The sequence below is a fragment of the Rosa chinensis genome, chromosome 6 (assembly GCF_002994745.2).
Source record: "Rosa chinensis cultivar Old Blush chromosome 6, RchiOBHm-V2, whole genome shotgun sequence".
Taxonomy (NCBI): Eukaryota; Viridiplantae; Streptophyta; class Magnoliopsida; order Rosales; family Rosaceae; genus Rosa; species Rosa chinensis.
The window spans coordinates 36,180,223-36,202,998 of NC_037093.1; the positions used below are offsets into that span (position 1 = coordinate 36,180,223).

The 22,776-nt window shown below is 38.9% G+C and overlaps 2 protein-coding genes across 2 annotated transcripts; one reads left to right on the top strand and one right to left on the bottom strand.

The window, feature by feature from the left end:
- Positions 1 to 1,324: 1,324 nt before the first annotated feature.
- On the top strand, positions 1,325 to 10,117 carry LOC112173007 (protein LIKE COV 2). Its single transcript, XM_024310550.2, has 7 exons — positions 1,325 to 1,566; positions 3,247 to 3,299; positions 3,422 to 3,531; positions 6,097 to 6,264; positions 7,043 to 7,140; positions 7,617 to 7,743; positions 9,582 to 10,117. Exons 1-7 carry the CDS (start codon positions 1,465 to 1,467, stop codon positions 9,665 to 9,667), a joined length of 744 nt encoding a protein of 247 aa, XP_024166318.1. The 5' UTR covers positions 1,325 to 1,464; the 3' UTR covers positions 9,668 to 10,117.
- A 5,541-nt stretch (positions 10,118 to 15,658) lies between these two features.
- Positions 15,659 to 21,017, bottom strand: LOC112171255 (5-formyltetrahydrofolate cyclo-ligase-like protein COG0212). The gene is made up of 9 exons (XM_024308466.2): positions 20,928 to 21,017; positions 20,711 to 20,807; positions 19,795 to 19,928; positions 19,597 to 19,687; positions 18,989 to 19,215; positions 18,417 to 18,492; positions 17,474 to 17,536; positions 15,951 to 16,013; positions 15,659 to 15,833 (listed from the first exon to the last, which is right to left on the bottom strand). The coding sequence occupies exons 1-9, from the start codon at positions 21,015 to 21,017 to the stop codon at positions 15,661 to 15,663; spliced, it is 1,014 nt and encodes a 337-aa protein (XP_024164234.1). The 3' UTR covers positions 15,659 to 15,660.
- Between the last annotated feature and the right edge of the window lie 1,759 nt (positions 21,018 to 22,776).

A 22,776-nucleotide genomic window follows, 5' to 3' on the forward strand; every position in this document is an offset into this window, starting at 1 on the left:
TGAATTTTTCTGGGCTAAGGACTGCAGCTTATCGTAGGAGAAGAAATTCTGGGCTGTTTCCCGGTTCACTGCGGAGCGGTTTGTTTGGTGGTTGGGTCGTTTGTGTTTGGCGATTGGAGTTGGCATCGGCGGGGAAGACTCTGATCGACTCGGGGTCGTGCAAGTTGGGACATATCGGTTCTGGTCTGATCTGTTGAACGTGCTGCGTTGGTGGTCCGGTTAGCTTGGATACAGAAGGGAGGCGATCTATGGCCTTCTGGAGTAATCGACCGCCGAAACTTGCAACGGAGGTGGTGTTGCTCAGAGCAAGTTCCTAGGCTTGGAGTTGGGCCTGGGCCCTGGGGCTCTGGGCCGGATTCTGAGTTTGGGCTAGCTGGGCTTAGTTCATGGGCTCTCAAGGAGGGTGCTTTGCCACCCTCACTTGTTACTTAATGGATTGGGCAGGCCCGACCCAAGAGTTTTAGACGTACTTGGGCTTGTTTAGGGCTAGTTATGGTCTTCAAGTGCCAGTCTATTCGGATCATGACTTCTTCAAGAGTTGGTAATTATCTCGAATATGATTTGTGGATTTCAAGCAACTTATGAATAAGGAGGTGCTCCTATTTGTTGGCTAGGAAGTGGCTTTCTGTTGGTACCACAATTGCGTGATTGGCTAATGGGAGGCTAGTGAATGATTTTGCCCTAGAAGACATGGAGTTTCTTTGTTTATAAGTTCGCTAATTATAGCGAGCTTATCATCGACTTGTAATGAGTTTGGTTCACTTAGATTAGGGTTTCCGGATTTTCTTGCTTGCTATCTTTTTGTAAGTGCAGCTAGACTCTAGCCATTGGCAATTTGCCGGCTATTGATTCTAATGATATCAATTTCTATTGAAAAAAAAAAAAAAAAAAAAAGATCTCAACTTCCTTGCGGATGCTATTGCTAAACTTGGTCACCATACTCCTGCATAGAGATATTTGAATGCTCTTCCTCTCTCTACTAGTCAAGCCTATTTGTGTGATGTTTTTTTTTTTTAATCAGAAGAGAAACTTCATTTATAATGAAAGATTACAATGGGTTGTGTGCAAAAGTGAAAAGTCATTCTATCCAACAGTCAATATGAACATGATAGAACCAAATTTTGCCCACGCTAGACTTCAAATTGAAAGTCCATACTGACACACTTTAGGTTGTAAAAGAAGTTATTGTTTGTAATATTTTTATGTACTTTGAAAAAGAAAAAAAATTCTAAAATTATTAAAATTGTGAAAAATAGATAAAAATATCATTTCACCACAGAAAAAGAAAAAGAACAAAAATACTAGTGTCAAGTTGACTGCATGCTGTAATTTTGTACAAGGCTGGAATCAGACTTGGACCAAAATCCCCGCAGAGAAACAGGGTGCCATTTGAGGAGAGCTTTGCTGCCCCTACCTCCACCTCTACCTCTACTCTACCTGGAGCAAGAACAAGGTCAGAACCAAATGGCGGAAGCTAAAGAGTCAACGTCCAGTCCACTCACTCAACCCGATCCTGAAGATTTCCCCAAGTCTCCGCCCAGCTCCCCCAACTCCTCCACTCGCAAGGTCTCTCTCTTTCTCTCCAACTCTTCCCAATTTGGAAATTAAATCATATTCAGGGGATTTTCAATTGGAGTTTGATGCATTTATTATGAATTTGAACTACCATATATAGTATGTGTATGGATTTGTGATAGGATGCTTGGTATGCTCAATTGTTCACCATGATTGTGGTTTTTTAGTTCAAAGCTGAGTTTCTAATAAATTGGCTTTTGGAGGGAGTTTATGATCTATAAGATAGCTTGGAGATGGAGAAAATAGGGATTCTGTGTGACAAATAGATAGAATTGTTGGGTTAGCTCCCGTTTTGGTTATTATGTGGTGAAAAATCAGCATAAAAAAGGATAGATCATGATGTTCCTGCAGACAATAAGCGACGGGCCGTGAAAGGTCAAGCTGATTGTAGCTAGTATAGTTTTGGAAAGTATGAGAAAGAACTCAAGGTGGAGAACTAGGGTTTCTAAGGTTGTAGCTTTCGTACCTTGAAGGTAGAAGATATGATGTATTCACCATTAATGATGTCAAACTCTGAAGGAGGTAGAGGAGTAAAGAATTCTAGGACGATGGTTTCCTGATTGTGACGCGTGTCTTGAATGGCAACTTAGAAAACAAAGCCAATCATATAGACTCTATAAGTATTGATCTTGGAAGGGAATCAAAGAGATTATTATACTTAAAAAAAAAAAAAAACAAACAAACCAGGCAGTGTAACCCTGCACCCCAATCATCTAAGGTTTGGAAATAGAAGACCACAAGGAGGCTATGAGTATGATCCTATCACAAATTAATCCACCCGCCCCTCCTTCTCTTTGAAGATCTGTTTATTCCTTCTCAACCAAATACAGCATAAAAGAGCCAAACCATTACATCTTCATAGGGTAATTATTTTCGTGTTGGCCCCTTTCCCAAAGTTGCCTGACAAAGGCTGTAATACTTTTTAGGGACGCTGCCATGGTGCCCAAAACAACTTCAGCAACCTGCACCACATCTAATTTATAAGGGTGCAATGAAGAAACATGTGGTCCACGGTTTACCCATCATCTTTACACAAAATAAACCAGTCAGGAGACAAAATTGATACTGATTTTTTTTTTTTTGTGTGTGAAATGCTTTCACCATCTAAACCATTTTTAGTACTCTCCAGTCTCCACTAATGACACTTTTATCTACCTTTATTTTTTAGCTTTTATGGATTGATATAACCCGTAATTGTTTTGTCCGATCACTCAAACCTCATCTTGATTAAGTTGATGGTGGTTGGGATGCTCTTGATTTATTCTGGACTATGATGTAGGCTTATAGTGCTCAGAGATATCATTACTGGTAATTGGTCATTTTCCATAAAACACCTCAGAATTGTAAGTGTTAAAAAATGAATTAACAAAGTGTTCCTAAAAATTTGCAAAGTAGTTGTCCGAACCAAATGATTTTGGGAACGTACACACTCACTTTATAAAGTCCTCAAAATTTATTGTCTTCGGCAATCCTACTGTGTGTGTGTTTGTTTTTGTGTGTGTGTGTGTGTTTCTCTCTGAAACTCATGGGTTACTCCATTTCTCGAAGTTCCTCCAAAATCAGATCTGTTTTTATTGGGTTATTCTGTTGGTTATTCACAATGCATATAGTATACGATATGGTCAAATAACTTTTGTGCATATTGTACCCCATTGACTGTGGATTTATCAGGCTTGCTATGCAGTGCTCCAGAGTTGGGTCTCAAAGAAGTTCATGACTGGATGGTAATGTGCACAGTATGGATATGTTGTTATGTTTTTTTTTTTTATGATTTTTTTTTTTCCAATTTTTTTGTTAAATACATTTAGTGTCCATAGTATAAATATGTTTGATTGACAAATTGCAGTATGGTTCTCTTTCCTGTTGCTGTTACATTCTTCATCACTTGGTGGTTTATTCAGTTCGTGGATGGTTTCTTCAGTCCATTATATGCGAGGCTTGGTATTAATATATTTGGTAAGACTCCAAAGCACCAAATGAATGTTTACTTTGGGACTGGGACAGCTAATTCTTAAGGAAGCTAAAGTGATGCGTGCATTATATGGAAAGCTCTGCACAATAAATTGCTGAAAATACATATTTGGTCTTAGTAGAAATACTACCAATAGTAAGAATGGTAGTGAGTATAATAATACTACCAATTACAATAAGTCAATAACTATAGTACAGTAATGCTATAGAGACGTGGGTACTTGAGGTAGTTGCTTCTTAATAGCATATGTGTCTACATGTCTTGAATAAGTTTCTGGGGAAGTCTTGCATTTAATATGGAGGGATATTAAGAAATAATGATTAGTTTTGGAGAACTAGAACTTAGAGGAAAGCCGGTATGAATGAACAAACCTTCTGTTGCTTTTGCAACTTGGTTTGGTGATTTTAACTTTTTTCACTAGTGGTAGACTTGAGTTTACTTCTACTTATTCCATGTTATCTTATATAATGCAGACAATATATGGTTAATCTTTTGGCTTATATATTTATATACGAAGTTTCCAAGTACTTTTCTCTTATCCCCTGGAAATAAGTAAAAGTTGGACAGAATCTCAAATTTAATTCAGGTGATGCTAGTCTACTTTTAGTTTTGCATGCACTGGGGGTCCTTCGCTCAAGTTTGGTAGCTTTTACTTTGTACAATGACAATGAGCAGATGACTTGTTGACATTTAAGAGGACGCACATATTTATTATTTGACCCATATCCTGATGACCCTGCTACTGTGAAAAAATATGCCAGACGTGCTGGATTGGGTGAAATTTTTGAATTAGACCACCAAAAAAATAACAAACAATTGAAGAGAATGAATGATACTTGGAGCAATGATGCAAATTTTCTTTAGATAATTCTTAGCTGCTACTTGAGCTATGGTGTAAGAAGTCTGTCTCAGGAGGGAACTTGTCCCCTCTGTTGTATGCTTGTACTCATTATTCAATTTTTAGTACTATTATTTTTTCAATAGAAGTTTGAGTTTCTTATCAGCCAGAAAAACAAGAATAATCCTTAGGCTGCTTCTGCAATAGAATCATTCAGAGGTTCTTGACAGAGACTCTTTCAGTTTATTGGTTTTTCGAAGCGCATTTATCAAGACTTCAAGAAAACACTCTTTGTCGACTTGGAGATAGAATTTGCCAGTTATGCCCCTTTTAAGCTGTTTAAGTTTATATATAGAAAATCTAATGGTTTTGTTCTCTTCATTTGAAAAAGAAGAAAGAATATTACTTTCGGAATTACATTTTACTCTCCCAGACCCATTTCAATACAACCACTCAAACCCAACTGTGTCATGTATGTTGCATACAATTATTGTAGGCATACTCATATAGGAAGAATTTATGTGGAAGTGTGTCTATTTATCATATTACTGATGAAGAAAATGCTCCAAATATGTTTCCAAGGATGTCTTGATAAACTGTTGACATAGCTGGTGATTTTTTCTTTTTTGTTCTTTTATACATATGTTAGTTGATGTAGTTCACCCTCACCTTTTGTATCCTGTTGAAGAAAGTCTTAAATTTTAGGATTAATTACTTGTTACTCCCTATACTTTGCTTTAGAAAACAGTTTAGTCCCTCACCTTTTAAATTAAACAGTTTAGTCCTTATTCTCTCTAATTCTCACACAACAGGTCCAAAATGACTATTATACCCCTCACTTCCTCTTTTTATTTATTTTTTTTCCTCTCTGTTTTTTAATTTTTCTCCCTTTTTTTACTCTCTCTCTCTCTCTCTCTCCCCCCCCCCCCCCCAGCCTTCCTAAAAACAAAATCCCTAAAACTCTCTCAGCTTTCTCTCTCACTGGAGCCACTCTCAGACTCGGATATGAGCTCCGAGAAGATGAACCTGGCGACACGCTCCACCCATTCCTTGATATCCCCCAAAGCTAACTAGCAGCCACCTTCCTTTTCCAGTTCTGCTGAGCTGCACCTTATAGTCTTTCAGTTACTCATCATCCTCTAGCTCAACAGAGAACACAACCATAGCTTCCCTTTTCCAATAGAATCTCATCGTTTCCTCCAAGTCCAGAATTCAAGAACACGAGATGAAAGGATTATGCCGTCGAAGTTCATGGCGGAGTTGAGGGGTTCAGCACCAGTGGCGGCGCATGCGTTGTCATCTAGCGTCGGTGGCTAGTGAGGATTCAAAGTTAGGATGACTGATGTTTGCTGGGTCGAGTGATGGTGGCAGCGTGGCGAGACGAGGCAGAAAAAATAAATAAAAAATGATAAAAAAGAGAAAAAATAAAGAGAAAAATAATAATAAAAAAAAGATAAAAAAAGAGGAAGTGAGAGGTATAATAGTCATTTTGGACCTGTTGTGTGAGAATTAGAGAGAATAATGACTATCTAATTTAATTTAAAAGGCGAGGGACTAAACTATTTTTCAGGGAAAAGTTTGAGGAGTAACACGTATTTAATCCTAAATTTTATTATCCTGGTTTCAGTTCATAGTTGGCTGTGCTGGATCTTATGATTAATAATTCCAAAAATTTGTTATTGATGACTAATTTCTGGTTCTCTTGTTGCAGGCCTAGGGTTTGTTACATCCCTAATTTTTATGTTCTTAGTCGGTGTATTTGCTTCATCATGGATGGGTGCAACTGTTTTCTCGGTTGGAGAGTGGTTCATAAAACGAATGCCCTTTATGAAGCACATATACTCAGCATCCAAACAAATTAGTGCTGCAATTTCCCCAGGTAATTACTTTAATTTTAAATTTTTGAACCACTTTTACCTACTTGGAGAATACTTTACATAGCTGCATTGTTATCTTTGTAAACATTTGGCTAGGCTTGAGTTGATGCTATAACGAATTAATCAGTCTAAGCCTAATTTCGGTCTCGTTGAAGTAACCAGCTAGTTCAGAAATTGGTTGATTCATTTGGTTCATGGGCTCACCAACCCATTCGAATTGACTCTTTGTATGAACTATTTTTTTTATTTTTTATTTTTTAACACCTAGCTGCCTAGGAAGTAATACGATATGGCTTGGAGAATCTCTTGATTTTACTTATTGTCTCATAAAGGATGTACTCAATATGTGCTTGCACATACATTTCACTGTTTGGCTTTAAATTTGAATTCTAAGGTGAAATAATGTTTTGTGTTGCTTGGTTACGACATAGAAGATATATAGGGCTCGTTATTGTAATTTACCACTGACCCCTATTCTATGACATTGTAAAGGAAACAGTTAAATGGTGTCTTAAATTAATAAATAAATAAGAAAAGAAAGTAAAGTTGAGAATCATACATACAATGACCTGTCTAGTTCCAAAACAATAGTGTATTTACATATTTGATGCTACTTGGGTTGCATATTTCCCAAAATCTTGATGAATGATGATGTGCGAGTGTATTTATGGTTTATCAACTCGGTAGCAATTATGTATATCTGACATCGAATTCATTCAGTTATTGTCCTCTTGTTTCCATTTTGATAAAGTCAAAAAACAATTCTTTTATCTCCAACAGACCAAAATACCACCGCTTTTAAAGAGGTTGCAATTATCCGTCATCCTAGGATTGGTGAATACGCGTTCGGTTTTATCACATCATCTGTAATCCTTCAGGTACATGATATTTTATTATTTTAGAACTTGCCAGAGTAACATCCAAATGCTCAAAATTTTTAATTTTTTATATTTTTAGCAGCTTTTCTACCTTACTGGGTTGTTTTGCACTTACTATTTAAGCAGGCGATGGTTGCCCGATTCCCTCTAAATGCAGCTTTTCTAGCTTCAATTTTTGATTGAATTCTGGAAAAAACAAATTTAGGATTTCAAGGATATATGCAATCCAATAGTTTTAATAGCTACAATATTGTGGATGTGGGTTTTTTTAAAATGTATTTTTAATTCTTTTATAATGCAATCTAAACTTTAGATGAAAAAAGAGAAGAGAAAAAAGAAAAGCTGTTTTTCAGTATTACACAGACATATTAATGCTCTGCTCCCCAATGTCAGTAGTTTATATTTTGTATTGGATATTTTTATAATGACATTGTGTTGTGCTCCTTTTGTATCTTATAATTGCTGGTTGACTGCAGCGGGATGATGGAGATGAGGAGCTGTGCAGTGTTTATGTCCCAACAAACCATCTATACATAGGAGATATTTTTTTGGTCAATTCCAAAGAGATCATACGACCAAATTTGTCAATTCGAGAAGGCATAGGTTTGTTTTTCTTTTGCAGACTCAGACCACATAGGTTATATATATATATGTCTTAATCATGCCATGAAGTTTTGCATGCAATGGATTTCGCCTCGTGAGTTTACAAGTTATTCAGAAAATGCATCTAACATGATAACCTTGTATATGTAGGACAACTTTAATGTACATTATAATCGGCGAAGCATAGGTTGAGTAATAGTGGCGTAGGGCAACAACTAATGCGATTTATGCAAGAAGCCAAAATAGAATTCGATGGAATAAAGGTCCTATTGATTTAGCTTTCAGATGTTATATAGGTTGATAAGTCATGTAGTACAGGTACAATTTCCCAAAAAGAATTAAAAGAATTACCTAGACAACATGCTTTAATTTCTGGATAGCAAGGGAATAATTACTGTAGTATACAGAGTAAGATTGATAGACATAAATGCAGATTTTATTTTTTTCTCAGATGTTTCATTGATTTAAGTCACATAGGGCATATGTTATGACCAAAATAGACAGAATCACTATTGGGGGACTTCATTACTGGAGAGCAAGGGAATAGGTAGCAAATTATGTAGGCTCAGACCCATAGACCTAGATGCAGATCTCCACTCTTTTCTCTTTGGTATCCTTCATCAATGTGATGGGATATTTCAATTTGGAATGGTTTCTGCACTGGAAGGTAAAAGAAGATTTGTGAGCTTGGTTATTGCAACTAAACCAGCTCAGCTCCCTCAAGATGTTTTATCATGAGAAAAATAAGGCCAAGCAAGTTCTAATAAGAAAGTAACAAGATTGTTGCGTTTAAGTTTGACACTCCCTAGGTTATATTATTTTGTTCTTCAGATTTTCTATTGTATTGGAGGTTTGAGGTTATCTGAAGCAGAACTCAATGCCAAATTATTTTCTTTCATTTTAATATTTGCACATGTGCTTGAATATGAAAAATTGCTTGCATTTACACTGTTTAAAACCTTATCAACTAATGGAATGATGGATTTTATCAAATGTCTCAAACAGGTTTGATATATTTCTGAATTATTTTACTGATTTCTGAAAGGTTTCCATTACTGAACTGGTGGGAGCGCCCCCTCAAAATAAAATCTTCATCCTTCATAGATATTAGAACCAATCAAATGGGTTGTCGCAAATTAAAGATATTTCGTAAGTTATAACAGGTCTTAAGAAAAGATGGTTTATACCAAACTCAGTAATTGATGGACCAGAAGTCATAGGAAATTTGGTTCAGAATCCGTATAGGGTTGAGTTTTAGTTGCTTGTTAGAATGATTCTATATTATCACTAGTATGTCTAAGGCAAGCCTGTGTTATCCTATTCTAGTATTCATAAAGAGCTGACTCTTTTATTGAGCTTCCTTAATGATTTTTCAAGCTGTGTTCTCCGTCGGTGAAAGTGTGTTGAGGATTTAGATGCTAACACAGCTAAATGTTTACACAGTTTTAACTATGCTAGGAAATAAAAATTTTAATTGCATTGTTGGAAGTTCATATTTTATATTTTATTCTGGATTGAAGTTTACTTTGAGTTTTGTGAAATTAAATGAACTCAGTTATGATCCCATTATTTGGAGGATATTGTTGTTCTGAAGCTTGATAGCTATCCTCTTTAAGCAGTCAATCTATTTTGCATTTAATAAATCCGCTTTTTCTGGTCAAGAAAAAAAAAATCATTTGACTCGGAAGATTGTTCACAGTCAACCATGGATCATGGATGTTTGCGTGTCAATTTCCTGAGTTTTGCCGAGTCCTTCAATATCTTTTTGTTGAGTAGAACTTGTGGGAAGTGTATGTTATTGCACCATTGTTTGACTATTGTTTCTGCTCTTACTGCAGAGATCATAATATCAGTTGGTATGACAATGCCACAGGTGATTTCTCCAATTGAAAGGGTTCCTCTTAACAGGATGGTATCTCTATAAAACTGATGACAGGTGCACACCATACAATGTTTGGATGTCTTATCATATCGACCACAGGTGCTGTATGTGAAGATTAGTGCTTTGCTTATAAACTACAAGTAGAGATGACTTGGATGAGAAAACCTTTAGTTTTGCTCTTGGAATGTTGGCTGGGGTTCCAGTAGAAGGTGATTTCTTTCATCAAATGTATTATGTAGGTCACAACAAATTATTGGGTCTTTTTTTTTCTCAAGTCACTGTTGAATTTTAGGTATTCTCTAATAGTGCTAGATATGTATCAAGTGTACCCCTTTGTATCAAAGAAAAGGGAAATGTGTAAATTTACTGAAGATTGTATCATACTTTAGGGAAATGTACCTTAGGCTTAACATTTAAAACTCAATACCAGTTCTTAATATTGGTTTAAGAACTACCTTCTTGAAAACAAAAACAGATTTTACTTTTACTTAACACTGTTACAGCAGAGTATACACTACATTTATGTACTGTGTTACTTTTATGTTTTGTAGTACATAAATATTAAATATCTGATAAGCAATACATTATCAAGTCGAATCATTTTTTTTGTTACAAAGCTAGTCCTGTATAACATTGAATCTATTAATCAGTTTATGCGTTGCCCCTTTGCCTAACATATTTGGTGTTTGTTTGTTTCTGATCGTCCTCTTAATGTTGGTCTCATACTCTTGCTCATTGGCTGGATTATTTAACAACTAATTCGCATACTGATACAATCTTAACCAAAGATTTTATTCTTTGCTACACAATTTTTGGACCCGAGAGGTTTTTACCTCAAATTTTTCAAGGATATGAATTCATGACTTGCAAACTCTTACATCAGTACAGAATAAGTTAACTATACATTTATACATTGACTATAAATTAAAGTAACTGTTGGGTGTGTGGATCCGATTCCACATAGGATAAGGATTTGTTAATCCTTGATCAAAGAGGAGTTTTGATTGTTTCCTACCTGCTTACATAATCCTACTTGGTAATGGTTTCTATGTCTATTGGGAATAGGTTTCCAATGTCTTATAGGGTCTAGTTAGATATCTATAAATAAGGGCATAGGTTGTAGTAGTAGATCAAGTCTTTGAAGCATTAAACAGAAAGAGCAAGTGAGGTCTTGAGAGTTGGTGATAACTTCTTGTGAGAGATTCTTGTATTCTTGTTCGTGTATTCTTCTTCTTCTATAGTGAAATCCAAGCAGCCCGGGGACGTAGGCAAAGTTCTTTGCTGAACCTCGTTAACAAGTTCGTGTTTGTTTTCTCGATCGTTTATCTATATTGTTTTGCACTTGTCTGCTTCCGCAAGAGGAATTTTAGGTCAAATTCCTAACAAAGTGGTATCAGAGCTTAGGCTCTAGGGTGGAAACAATGAGCATAGAAGACATTGAGAAGAGGGTCGATAAGTTCGACGGTAATGACTTTAGCCTATGGAGGTCACAAATTGAGGACTACTTGAATATGAAGAAACTTGCTAAGACTTTAGAGGGCAAGCTCCCAAAAGATATGAAGGAGGAAGAATTTGTCGAGATGGATAGGATGGCCCTTGGAGCCGTTCGACTATCGCTTTCGAATGATGTACGGCGATTTGTTATCAAGGAGACTACGTTGAAGGGGATGATGGATAGTTTGTCCAACATGTATGAGAAGCCAAATGCCGTTCAACAGTTGTACTTGATGAGGCGGCTGTTCACTTTGAAGATGGGTAAGGGTATATCTGTTCGCCAGCAAGTTGGGATAGTTGGTGATATTATCGAGCAACTAGCATCGGTGGATGTTAAATTCGACGAACACATCAAAGCTTTGGTGTTGTTGACTTCCATGCCTTCGGATTGGGATGTGACTGTGAACTCGATTTGTAGTGGAGCTGGGACTACGAAGAAGCTGTAGTTTAATGATGTGCGTGACATTCTTCTGAATGAAGAGACGCGAAGACAAAATAACCTTGAAGATCCTTCAAGTTCTGCGCTCTCTATAGAAAATAGAGGTAGAACGTTCAACAAGAACTCAAACAACAATCGTGGAAGGTCCAAGTCTAGGGCACCTGGAAAAGGCCGAAGCGTGTCCAAGTCAGGAAAGTGGTCCGATGGGTGTTGGCATTGTGGGAAATCTGGACATGTCAAGAGAGACTGTAACCAGTGGAAGGAGACAATGAAGATGGCAAACACAACTGAGTGTGATTCGGATGCACTTGTACTAAGCGTTACTGAAGCACCATTGGAGTCATGGATCGTAGACTCTGGAGCGTCATTTCACTCAACTTCACAACAAGAGCTCATGGTGAATTACCGACGTGGTAATTTTGGCAAAGTGTTTCTTGCTGATGGTGGAGCCTTGGAGATTGTGGGAAGGGGTGATGTGAAGATTTTGCTGACAAATTGTGGAACCTGGACCTTGACCAATGTTAGACACATACCGCGGTTGAAGAGGAATTTGATCTCTGTGGGTCAGTTGGATGATGAAGGATGTCGCACTACCTTTGAGAAAGGTACGTGGAAGGTGTGTAAAGGAGCTATGGTGTTAGCTCGTGGAATCAAGACAGGGACACTTTATACGACCTTGAATATTGTTGCTATTGTTGAGAACAATGAAGGCACTGCGATCGTTGAGAAAAATGAAGATGCATACTTATGGCATCGTAGACTTGGGCACATCAGTGAGAAAGGTATGGGTGTACTTCAGTCGAAGGGTAAACTACATGGTGTGGACTCAGTGAAGATTGGGCTTTGTGAAGACTGCATATTTGGGAAGCAAAAGGTTGTTAGTTTCTCAAATGGTGGCAAGGCACCAAAAGATACAAAACTAGAGTTGGTTCATACTGACGTGTGGGGACCTGCACCGGAGCTTTCGTTAGGTGGCTCAAAGTACTATGTGACTTATATTGATGACTCCACAAGGAAAGTATGGGTTTATTTCTTGAAAAATAAATGGGAAGTATTTGATACTTTCAAGAAGTGGAAGGCGATCGTAGAGAATGAGACCGGGTCGAAGATCAAATGTCTGAGGTCGGATAATGGAGGTGAATATTGTGGTAATGATTTCAAAGAGTATTGTGCAGAGAATGGGATTAGGATGGAGAAGACAATTCCCGGAACTCCACAGCAGAATGGAGTGGCTGAACGCATGAATAGGACTCTGAATGAGCGCGCAAGGAGTATGAGGATACACGCAGGATTGCCAGACATGTTTTGGGCTGATGCGGTTAATACTGCTGCTTATTTAATTAACCGTGGACCATCAGTACCATTGAATCATCTCCTACCTGAGGAAAAATGGAGTGGAAAAGAGATAGGCCTATCGCATTTAAGAGTGTTTGGTTGCGTGGCATATGTTCACATTGAGTCCAGTGCGAGAAGCAAGTTGGATCCCAAGTCTCAAAAGTGCATATTCATAGGCTATGGCGGTGACGAGCTTGGCTATAGGTTTTGGGATATGCAGAATAAGAAAGTTGTAAGGAGTAGAAATGTCATCTTTAATGAAGAGGTGATGTACAAGAATAGGCCAGCAGCAGAGCCTAAAAGTCCTGTAAGAAAAGATCGGCAGTTTGCAAGGTTGGAAGAATTGTCCAATGAAGATGTGTCTAAGGGAAATCATGGGGAGGAACGACAACAACAAGAAGCTCCTGAGGTCGCACAACCTGAAGAACAAGTTCCTAGTGATGAGCCAGTGACACCTCCTTTTGTGCCAAAAGTATCGTCAAGAAGTACTAAAGGAATACCAGCTGATAGATACTCGCCTCGTGCTAACTATTTGCTGTTAACTGACTGTGGTGAACCCGTGAGTTATGATGAGGCAATACAACATAAAGATTCTGCTAAGTGGAAGGGTGCCATGCAAGATGAGATGGACTCTCTCATGTCCAACAATACTTGGGAGTTAGCTAAGTTACCAACATGTAAGAAAGCATTGCATAACAAGTGGATTTACAAAATTAAGCAAGAAGTTGATGGGAGCAAACGTTACAAGGCAAGGTTGGTTGTGAAAGGTTTTCAGCGAAGGGAGGGAATTGATTTTGATGAGATCTTTTCGCCGGTTGTGAAACATACCACAATCCGGGTGGTGCTTGGTTTAGTGGAAGCTGAAGGTCTGTATTTGGAGCAGCTAGACGTCAAGACTGCTTTTCTTCATGGTGATTTGAAGGAGGTCATATACATGAAGCAACCACAAGGTTTTATAGCACCTGGTAAGGAGGACTTGGTATGCAAACTGCAAAAGAGCCTTTATGGCTTGAAACAAGCCCCAAGACAGTGGTATAAGAAGTTTGATGCTTTTATGTGTAGGGGTGGCTACACAAGATGTCAATCCGATCACTGTTGTTACTTCAAGAGGTTTGACAAATCTTATATCATTCTTTTACTGTATGTGGATGATATGTTGATAGTTGGGGAAGACTTCAATGAGATTGAGAAGTTGAAGAGAGAGATGTCAAACCAGTTCGCGATGAAGGATTTGGGTGAGGCGAAGAAAATCTTAGGTATAAAGATTATCCGTGATAAAGTGGCTGGTACTCTGAAGCTTTCACAAGCGGAGTATGTTGAGAAGGTGCTTAAGCGATTCAATATGGATGAATCGAAGGCTGTAGGAACACCGTTGGCGGCTCACTTTAAATTGTCCAAGGAACAATCACCCAAGAGCGAAAAAGAGAAAGAATATATGAAGAATGTACCTTATGCATCGGCAGTTGGATGCTTAATGTATGCTATGGTGTGTACTAGACCTGATATTGCTCATGGAGTTGGAGTTGTGAGTAGGTACACGAGTAATCCAGGAAAGCAACATTGGGAGGCTGTGAAGTGGATCATGAGGTATCTTCGGGGTACTTCTGATATGTCTCTTTGTTTCAAGAGAGGTAGTGTTGAACTACAAGGATATGTTGATGCAGACTTGGCAGGAGATCATGATACTTATCGGAGTACTACTGGTTATGTGTATACTGTGGGTGGTGCTGCCGCATCTTGGGTCTCAAATTTGCAAGGGCAAGTGGCCCTGTCTACAACGGAGTCCGAATATGTAGCAGTCTCAGAGGCTGGTAAGGAGATGGTGTGGTTAAAGGGTCTGTTGGAGGAATTGGGTAAAAAGCAAGAGAATTGTGCATTGCACAGTGATAGTCAAAGTGCAATTCACTTGGCAAAGAACCCTGCTTTTCATTCAAGGACTAAACACATTCCTATGAAGTATCACTACATACGAGAACTCGTGGAGATTGAAGTGCTGCAATTGTTGAAGATTCAAGGAAGTGAGAATCCTGCTGATATGTTGACTAAGTCTGTGTCAACAAGTAAACTGAAGCTGTGCTTGGCTTCAGTTGGTCTCCAAGTTTGAAGAAGGAGATGTTGGCTGTGATAATGGGTTTTGTGTTGGCTATGATTGAAGAGTATTGAAGAATGTTAGCTACTAGCGTAATCGGCTCCAAGTGGAAGATTGTTGGGTGTGTGGATCCGATTCCACATAGGATAAGGATTTGTTAATCCTTGATCAAAGAGGAGTTTTGATTGTTTCCTACCTGCTTACATAATCCTACTTGGTAATGGTTTCTATGTCTATTGAGAATAGGTTTCCAATGTCTTATAGGGTCTAGTTAGATATCTATAAATAAGGGCATAGGTTGTAGTAGTAGATCAAGTCTTTGAAGCATTAAACAGAAAGAGCAAGTGAGGTCTTGAGAGTTGGTGATAACTTCTTGTGAGAGATTCTTGTATTCTTGTTCGTGTATTCTTCTTCTTCTATAGTGAAACCCAAGCAGCCCGGGGACGTAGGCAAAGTTCTTTGCTGAACCTCGTTAACAAGTTCGTGTTTGTTTTCTCGATCGTTTATCTATATTGTTTTACACTCGTCTGCCTCCGCAAGAGGAATTTTAGGTCAAATTCCTAACAGTAACATGAGTTGGAACAAAAGAACCAAGGTTACTATAGCCACATTTAGTATTACAGTACAAATGACAAATTTTGTGTTCCTTTTTTTTTTTTTTTTTTTTGTTACACCATTTTATATCCTTTTACCACCTACCAAGTTAGCTCCTCTTCGCGCTGTGGGAGGCAGTTTCTCTGATGGACCGCATGGCAATTTTTGTCCAGTCTCTTGTTCAATCCTTCTCTTCAGCTCTCTGAGTATTTTAATTTGCCCCAGCTTCTCCGGAGACAATTTGTCCCAGTAAATCCCTACATTGTTGTGGAATTTAGGGTCTGTACTCAACCAACTCTTGAAGGGAGATTATTTTTCCAGGACAAAAAAAAAAAAAAAAAAAAAATCAAACCAGATTGCAGAAGTTTACCAACCTTGAGGCTTTGGAATTGATGTGTTGGTAAATATGACCTGGGTTGGAGTGCATATGATGTCAACTGGTACTAGGAATGAGCAAACGGGGGTGGGGGGTGGGGTACCCGCGGGTTTTCCCCGCATTTGTCAAGCGGGGCGGGGGCGGGGCTCCCCATCACATGTGCAGGGGCGGGGGTGGGAGCACTTATTTCCCCTGCGGGGGTGCGGGGGTGGGGGCGGGGTTCCCATTACCCATGCGGGGTCCCCGTTTATCTTTTTTTTTTTTTTTTTTTTTAATTGAGAACTATTATTTTTCAACCAACATATGGGGCATTTTTATAATTTTCTTATTCTAAAAAAAAAAAAACAGAAAACAAATAAATATTTCCCATCCAGAATACACCTTCAAAGCGATTCTGGAGTATCCGACCGTTGGATTGTCGTATAATTTTGTGAGGATGATTCTAAAGGCGATCCGGGAAGATCCAACCGTTGGATCTTTGTATAATTTTGTGAGGATGATCCTAAGGGCGATCCATGAGGATCTGACCGTTGGATCATAGTATAATTGTGAAAAGACGATCCTCTAGGTGATCCTTAAGGATCCAACCATTGGATGGTCGTATAATTTTGTGAGGATGATTCTATGGGTGATCCGGAACGATCCAACCGTTGGATCTTTGTATAATTTTGAGAGGATGATCCTAAGGGCGATCCGTGAGGATCTGACCGTTGGATCATAGTATAATTGTGAAAAGACAATCCTCTAGGCGATCCTTGAGGATCCAACCGTTGGATCGTCGTATAATTTTGTGAGGATGATTCTAAGGGCGATCCGGGACGATCCAACCGTTGGATCTTAATATAGTTTTGAGAGGATGATCCTAAGGGTGATCAGTGAGGATCTGACCGTTGGATCATCGTATAAATTGGTAAAGATGATCCTCTAGGCGATCCTTGAGGATCAGACCGTTGGATTGTCGTATAATTGTGATTTGTGATTTTGGCTGTTAGAGAAGACGCAGCCGGATTTTTGCCAAAAAAAAAAAAAAAAGAGAGAGAAGACGCAGCGGGATTTATAGAAATAAGAGAGAAGACGCAGCGGGATTTTATTACTTTACATTTAATCGCCAGGTTGTGAAAATTGTTTTATAGAAATAAATATTTGTTTTAAACGTATTGCTTCCTTGTGACTAAACAAACAATTTCTTTCTTAAACACTGTCTCAAGCATTTGAAATACTCAATCGACCAAAACAATGATGAAAATAAAAAGAATAAAAAAATTATTTTTGTCAAAAAAGACAAGGAAAAAAAATTTGAAAAGATAGAAAATAGAAAAAAAAAAAAAAAAAAAAAAGAGATCAATGCGGGGGGCGGGGGCGGGGGCGGGGGTGGGGAACCCATTACCCGCGGGGGCGGGGCGGGGAATCCCCCATCTGATAATATCCCCAGACGGGGAACGGGGGCGCGGGGGAATTTGGGCGCGGGGGCAGGAGCGGGGGGCGCGGGGGCGGGGGAATTCCCCGTTTGCTCATTCCTAACTGGTACATCATGGACTAACAGCTTCTCAATTGGAATATCATCTACTAATTGACTGTCATGCACTGCAAGAAAGTTTGTGTCACCTTTGATGTAAACAGAAATTAAGCAAAGTTGGAAAAATTTATTTAGATAGTAGTTCAGACAGCAAAAGTAATTTCCTAAAGCAGTGATCTGAAGTAGTAGGTGGGACTGGGGTGGGAAGCTTATAGCTTTAGTTTTAGTGCTTAAGAGCATTTACCCCTACATAAAGACCCAAGTTCAACTTCCTTCTCCTCCAATAATCGCTTGAAATGAAAGAAAAGACGTGGAAAACCAAAATGAAAGTTTTTGGCCGTTTCTTTTATGATAAGTCATTGCAAAGACAAGTGGACAACTAAGGAACCGGAGTTAATATTTATTGTTGGAGATGCAGACCTAGCTGGTATATCATCACTTATGCTGCAAGTTCATCTTTACTAATCAGACAATAAAATGAAATTGTTCAATTACCAGAATAATAACGTCCATCATGTGCACGGTTCAACCATAACAAACTGCAAAACTAGTTGCAGGTGTGTGCTGCATGGGAAGACAAAGATTAACTTGCCTTTGCATTACACAGGAAGCACATGCACAGTGGCATATGACATAATTAATGGCGACGATCTTCAAGGTATTCCTAATGTGATAATGAAACGACATCCCTATAGACAGTAAGCACACATATGATGCAGAATCTCATTCTAACTCTTCTCCTCTCCCAAACCCAAATTTCCTCTCTTATTTCTCTATCCCTATTGGTAGAGTAACTAGAGATTAAGGAAAACATTTCAAACAAGAACAGTTATATTCAAATGCAAACCTTTCATGCCGCTTGCTCCAAGGAAGAAACAGGAATCTCTATTGCATATGTATGACACCACATTAAACATAGATGAGGGTTAGCGAAAAAACCACACTTACCAGTAGTGACAACTGGTGTTGAATCATCAATGGCTCCCATGTATCGCAGCATCCCATATTCAAGCTCTGCAAATCCCTGCACCCCAATCATTTACACTGAACAAATTAAGTTTTACCAAAATCATCATATCGTCTACTAGAATATGTACACATTTTCCCCAACAGAATTTCAAATTGGCTAATCTTAAACTTTATACATGAAGCTGCCCACTGTCCATACTCCATAGAAATGGAAAATGGCATTTACACGCAAACCATATCTTAATTTAAATCGTTATGCATTTTATTTTATTCATAGAAATCCTCATCCATTTCATGAGACTAAGACGCACACCAACATTAAGTTCAGAACAAAACAAAAAAACAAAAAAAAAAAAAGATATTTTGAAAATGACAAACAAATATCCTTGTAGGTATAGATGCATACATAATTTGCAACAATATAAAAAAGCAGCCTCAACTAAGCCAGGCCTTTGCTGCGACTGCCGACACATCACCCTATTCCTATGTACGTGTACCAGAGAAGGATTGAAAACAAAACCAATTATATACTGCAATGCTAAAATGATTACCTCACCCTTGCCAAGTCGAGCACCTGTCCTGGGATCAACAGCAACGGAGCCAATGACAATAAGATCAACCTTGATTTTCTCATCTAATCCAATAGGCCGCCCGTGTTTGGCCACCCCAACAGAGGTGCAAGCCTCTTTCAAAGTACTAGGAGTCATCATTTCAGATTCAAGCACAGAGAAAAACCCAGTCCGTAAACGGGGTTGAGGAGTTAACAGCTTCTTCCCATCTACAAAAACGAAAGTCCATAAATTAAATTTAGAGGTTAGCAACAGCGGCCATCACCGCTTCCTAGCGTACATCGAAACAAATAACAAGCTAACGCAAATGAAAATTCTCTTGCACAACCAACCTGCAGTATACTTTAACTCAACCATCCTAGTATCTAAATAATATGGTACCATATCTCACAGTTTTGCTTGAATGTCTATCATATTGTGTTTATTGGTTCCCAATGTACTTTAGCTTGTTGAAATGGGAAACAAATAACTTCACTTACCACTGTTACAGCAGATTACATACTCCACATTATATGTTGGATACTACTCGACTGTGTGGTATGCGTGTGGAACAATCAATAGCGACTACGTAAGTAAACATTGGAACTGACCAGAGAGTGTGAGAAACCTGACTTGCTTCTGAGGAGAATCCGGGTTCACTTTCACACAGTTCCCGACACGGAACGCTTCCAACCCGCCCAACTGCCCGAACCCACATAAGCAGGAAAAAAAAAAAAAACATGCATGTAAATTTTGGAGCCAACCCAAGAAAACCGCAATTCAAAAACAAAAAAGAAACTGAGTGTTACTTTATCGGCAGCAGCGGAGGCGCCGACGAAGTTGGGGATGCGGTGGTGAACAGGCCTGGGGTTCTGGTAGGAATGAGCAAACGGGGAATTCCCCCGCCCCCGCGCCCAAATTCCCCCGCGCCCCCGTTCCCCGTCTGGGGATATTATCAGATGGGGGATTCCCCGCCAGCTTAATTACTTGTATCTTTATGAATATATATACACACACACACACACACACCCTGTGGTTTGGGTCCAAAATCAATTCAGTCCTTGAACTTTCAATATCATCAAAAACACCCTTACACTATCATTTCTCATCCAATAGGTCATTCCGTCAAATGGAACTGTTACGCAACGTAGCTGACATGGCATGCCAACTCAACACAAGTGGGGCCCATAAGGAAGAAAAAATTCCAAAACTAACCCTCTCTCTCTTCTAACCCAGATTACATCCAATTTAATGTGGTAGATGTGGCCTGGAGAATTTCTCACAAGAAGTTCAAGAAGAAGATAAGCAAAAAGAGAAGGCTTGGTGTAGCATTGTAATGCGACACTGACAATCAAAAGGGCCTTTCCTTTGTAGGTGATGAGATCCACATTATTGCCCATGGCATCATGCAATAGCCGAACAAAATTTTAGGACTAATTTCAGTTTGCCTCCTCCAACTTAGGGTCGAAAATCATGCATCATCCGTTTCCAATTCTCAAAGTTTTCTCCAATTATGACATCATATGATGAGTTGGCCCAGACAAGCATGGCCCACTTTTCAGCCTTAATCCACATTTTGGACTAAATTCCCAAACTAACCCTTGTAATCCCATATTCTTCTTCTTCATTTCCTCTTATTTCACTCTCCCCAAAAACAATGTTGATCTCCTGCGACCAAAAGCACCGTCCCATCACAACCTAGTCTTCCCCTACCCTGCAAAATACCGCCCCCTACATCACTCCATTTACACAAAAGAATCTCGCACAAAAACAATAAATAGTAGAAAAATTCTTCTCCCTGCACAACTACTTCTTCCTCTACCTGCACAACTCAAACCCAAATCCAAAATCGAAACACCTAGAAAATTTCCTCTCTAATGAAAGACTCAATTTTTCAATACCCAATTTGAAACCCTCTTTTCCTTCATTCCCGAATATCAACCCTTTCAACTGATTCAAGACTCTCGTCCCAAATCAACCCTTTTAGCGAGAGATTGAAGATCAAAATGAGCACCAACGACAAGTCTCCCATTTCTCCGATCGCTAATTCAACCCTTTTAGCGAGAGATTGAAGATCAAATTAATTAGGCCTGTTTCGAACAGGAATTCGACGCTGGAGTCAAATTTATGGACCGAGAGAGCAAAGGCGAAGAGCATCTTCCAGAAGACGCAGAAGACGACACTACAGTACAAGTAGAAGTCGAGTTTGAAGAAGAATGAGATATGTACTTGGAAGAGACCTATCTGTCATGGTTGACTTGTTGTTGAATGGAGGAGGCATTGTCTTTCTCCAACGGCAAAAGCGGCGGCCTAGATTGGGTCATTTTCTGGTTGGCTAAATCTACCATTTCAGAAATGGTAGCCACCATCATGCTCGCATTGCCATGTAAAGATAGAAACTTTTAGCCACAAACACGTGAACCCAGGAATGTTTTCAGGAAATCGAAGAAATTGAGAGATGGATTTTTTGGGGTAGATTCAGTTGCATTTCGGGTCTTTGAGATTCTGGGTTTTTGGAGGTGAGAAGAAGTAGGTGGGTTGTGAGGAAGAGGCTGAAATTTGGGAGTGTGATGTATTGAGAGTGACAAAGGTGGGATTTTTTTCGGGTGTGGAAGAGAAATCTCATCAAGAAGGAAAAATCTCTATTTTGCCTTTCTTGGGGGTTCAAATTCTGAACAGTGGGTCATGCTTGTCGGTGCCAAGTCATCATCTGACGTCACAATTAGAGGAAATTCTGAGATTTGGACAAGGATGATGCATTTGGAAAGTCCAGGGATGATCTTGATTAAAAAAAAAAGATATGGCACTTACATGATTTTCAACCCTAAATTGGAGGAGGCAAACTGAAATTAGTCCTATTTAATACCCGAACAATTTTGGCTGTGTTTAAGGAAAACTAAAATTGGGAGAGAATTGAGTTGTGCTTTCATTGATAATAGAGGCCTCTTTATATAGAGAATTACAAGCATAGAGATAGTTGTACATGGAAACATAATCGTACATTGATTGGATATCTCCTAAGATTCTCCGAGAATTTCTCTAATATAAACTATATTTCAACTAGAGCAAGTAATCTCGAGTTTGGGTCAGACACATATTCTGGATTTACTTGAACAATCCCCCTTGTGTCCCCCAAACGTGGTACTCCTCTCGTTGCCTCATTAAAAACCTTGCCGAGTAACAAAAACCCAGTGGGACAAAAAATAACCTCGGTCGAAGGGGAAAAAGAGCACAACACACCCTTCACGTTTTGAGACCATACATGTAGACATCTCCCCTTAATGTCTGCAGCTCCCCCTGATGACTATGGTCATGGGAGTTCGGATAACTTTAGCAAATGATGCTACCAACATGTTTCCCGAAAGTGGAATTTAGGCAATGACTTAGTGAGCAAGCCTAATGCACTGTCCTCAAATTGAACCTAGTTCACTTTAATCTTAAGGAGAGTCTGTTGTTGCTGATTATACTTGGTGTGGTCGCTTTTGATGTAGCCTTGCTTCAAAACAAGCAGCATTATCCTATCTGCTCGTAGGCTCATCTGTGGTAGACTTCAAACCACAATTGTTCGAACATGCGTAATTATGGATCTAATCCATATACATTCACAAATCAATTCGTGAAGAGCAATGATCTCTGCATTGTTCGAAGATATAGTGACTAGGGTCTGTTCTGTAGACCTCCAAGATATCATGGTCTTTACCCATGATGAACACTTAACCAGTTTGGGAATGACCTTTGTGTAGATCGAAGAGATACCCAATATCAGCAATACCTTCCAAATAGTGGACGCA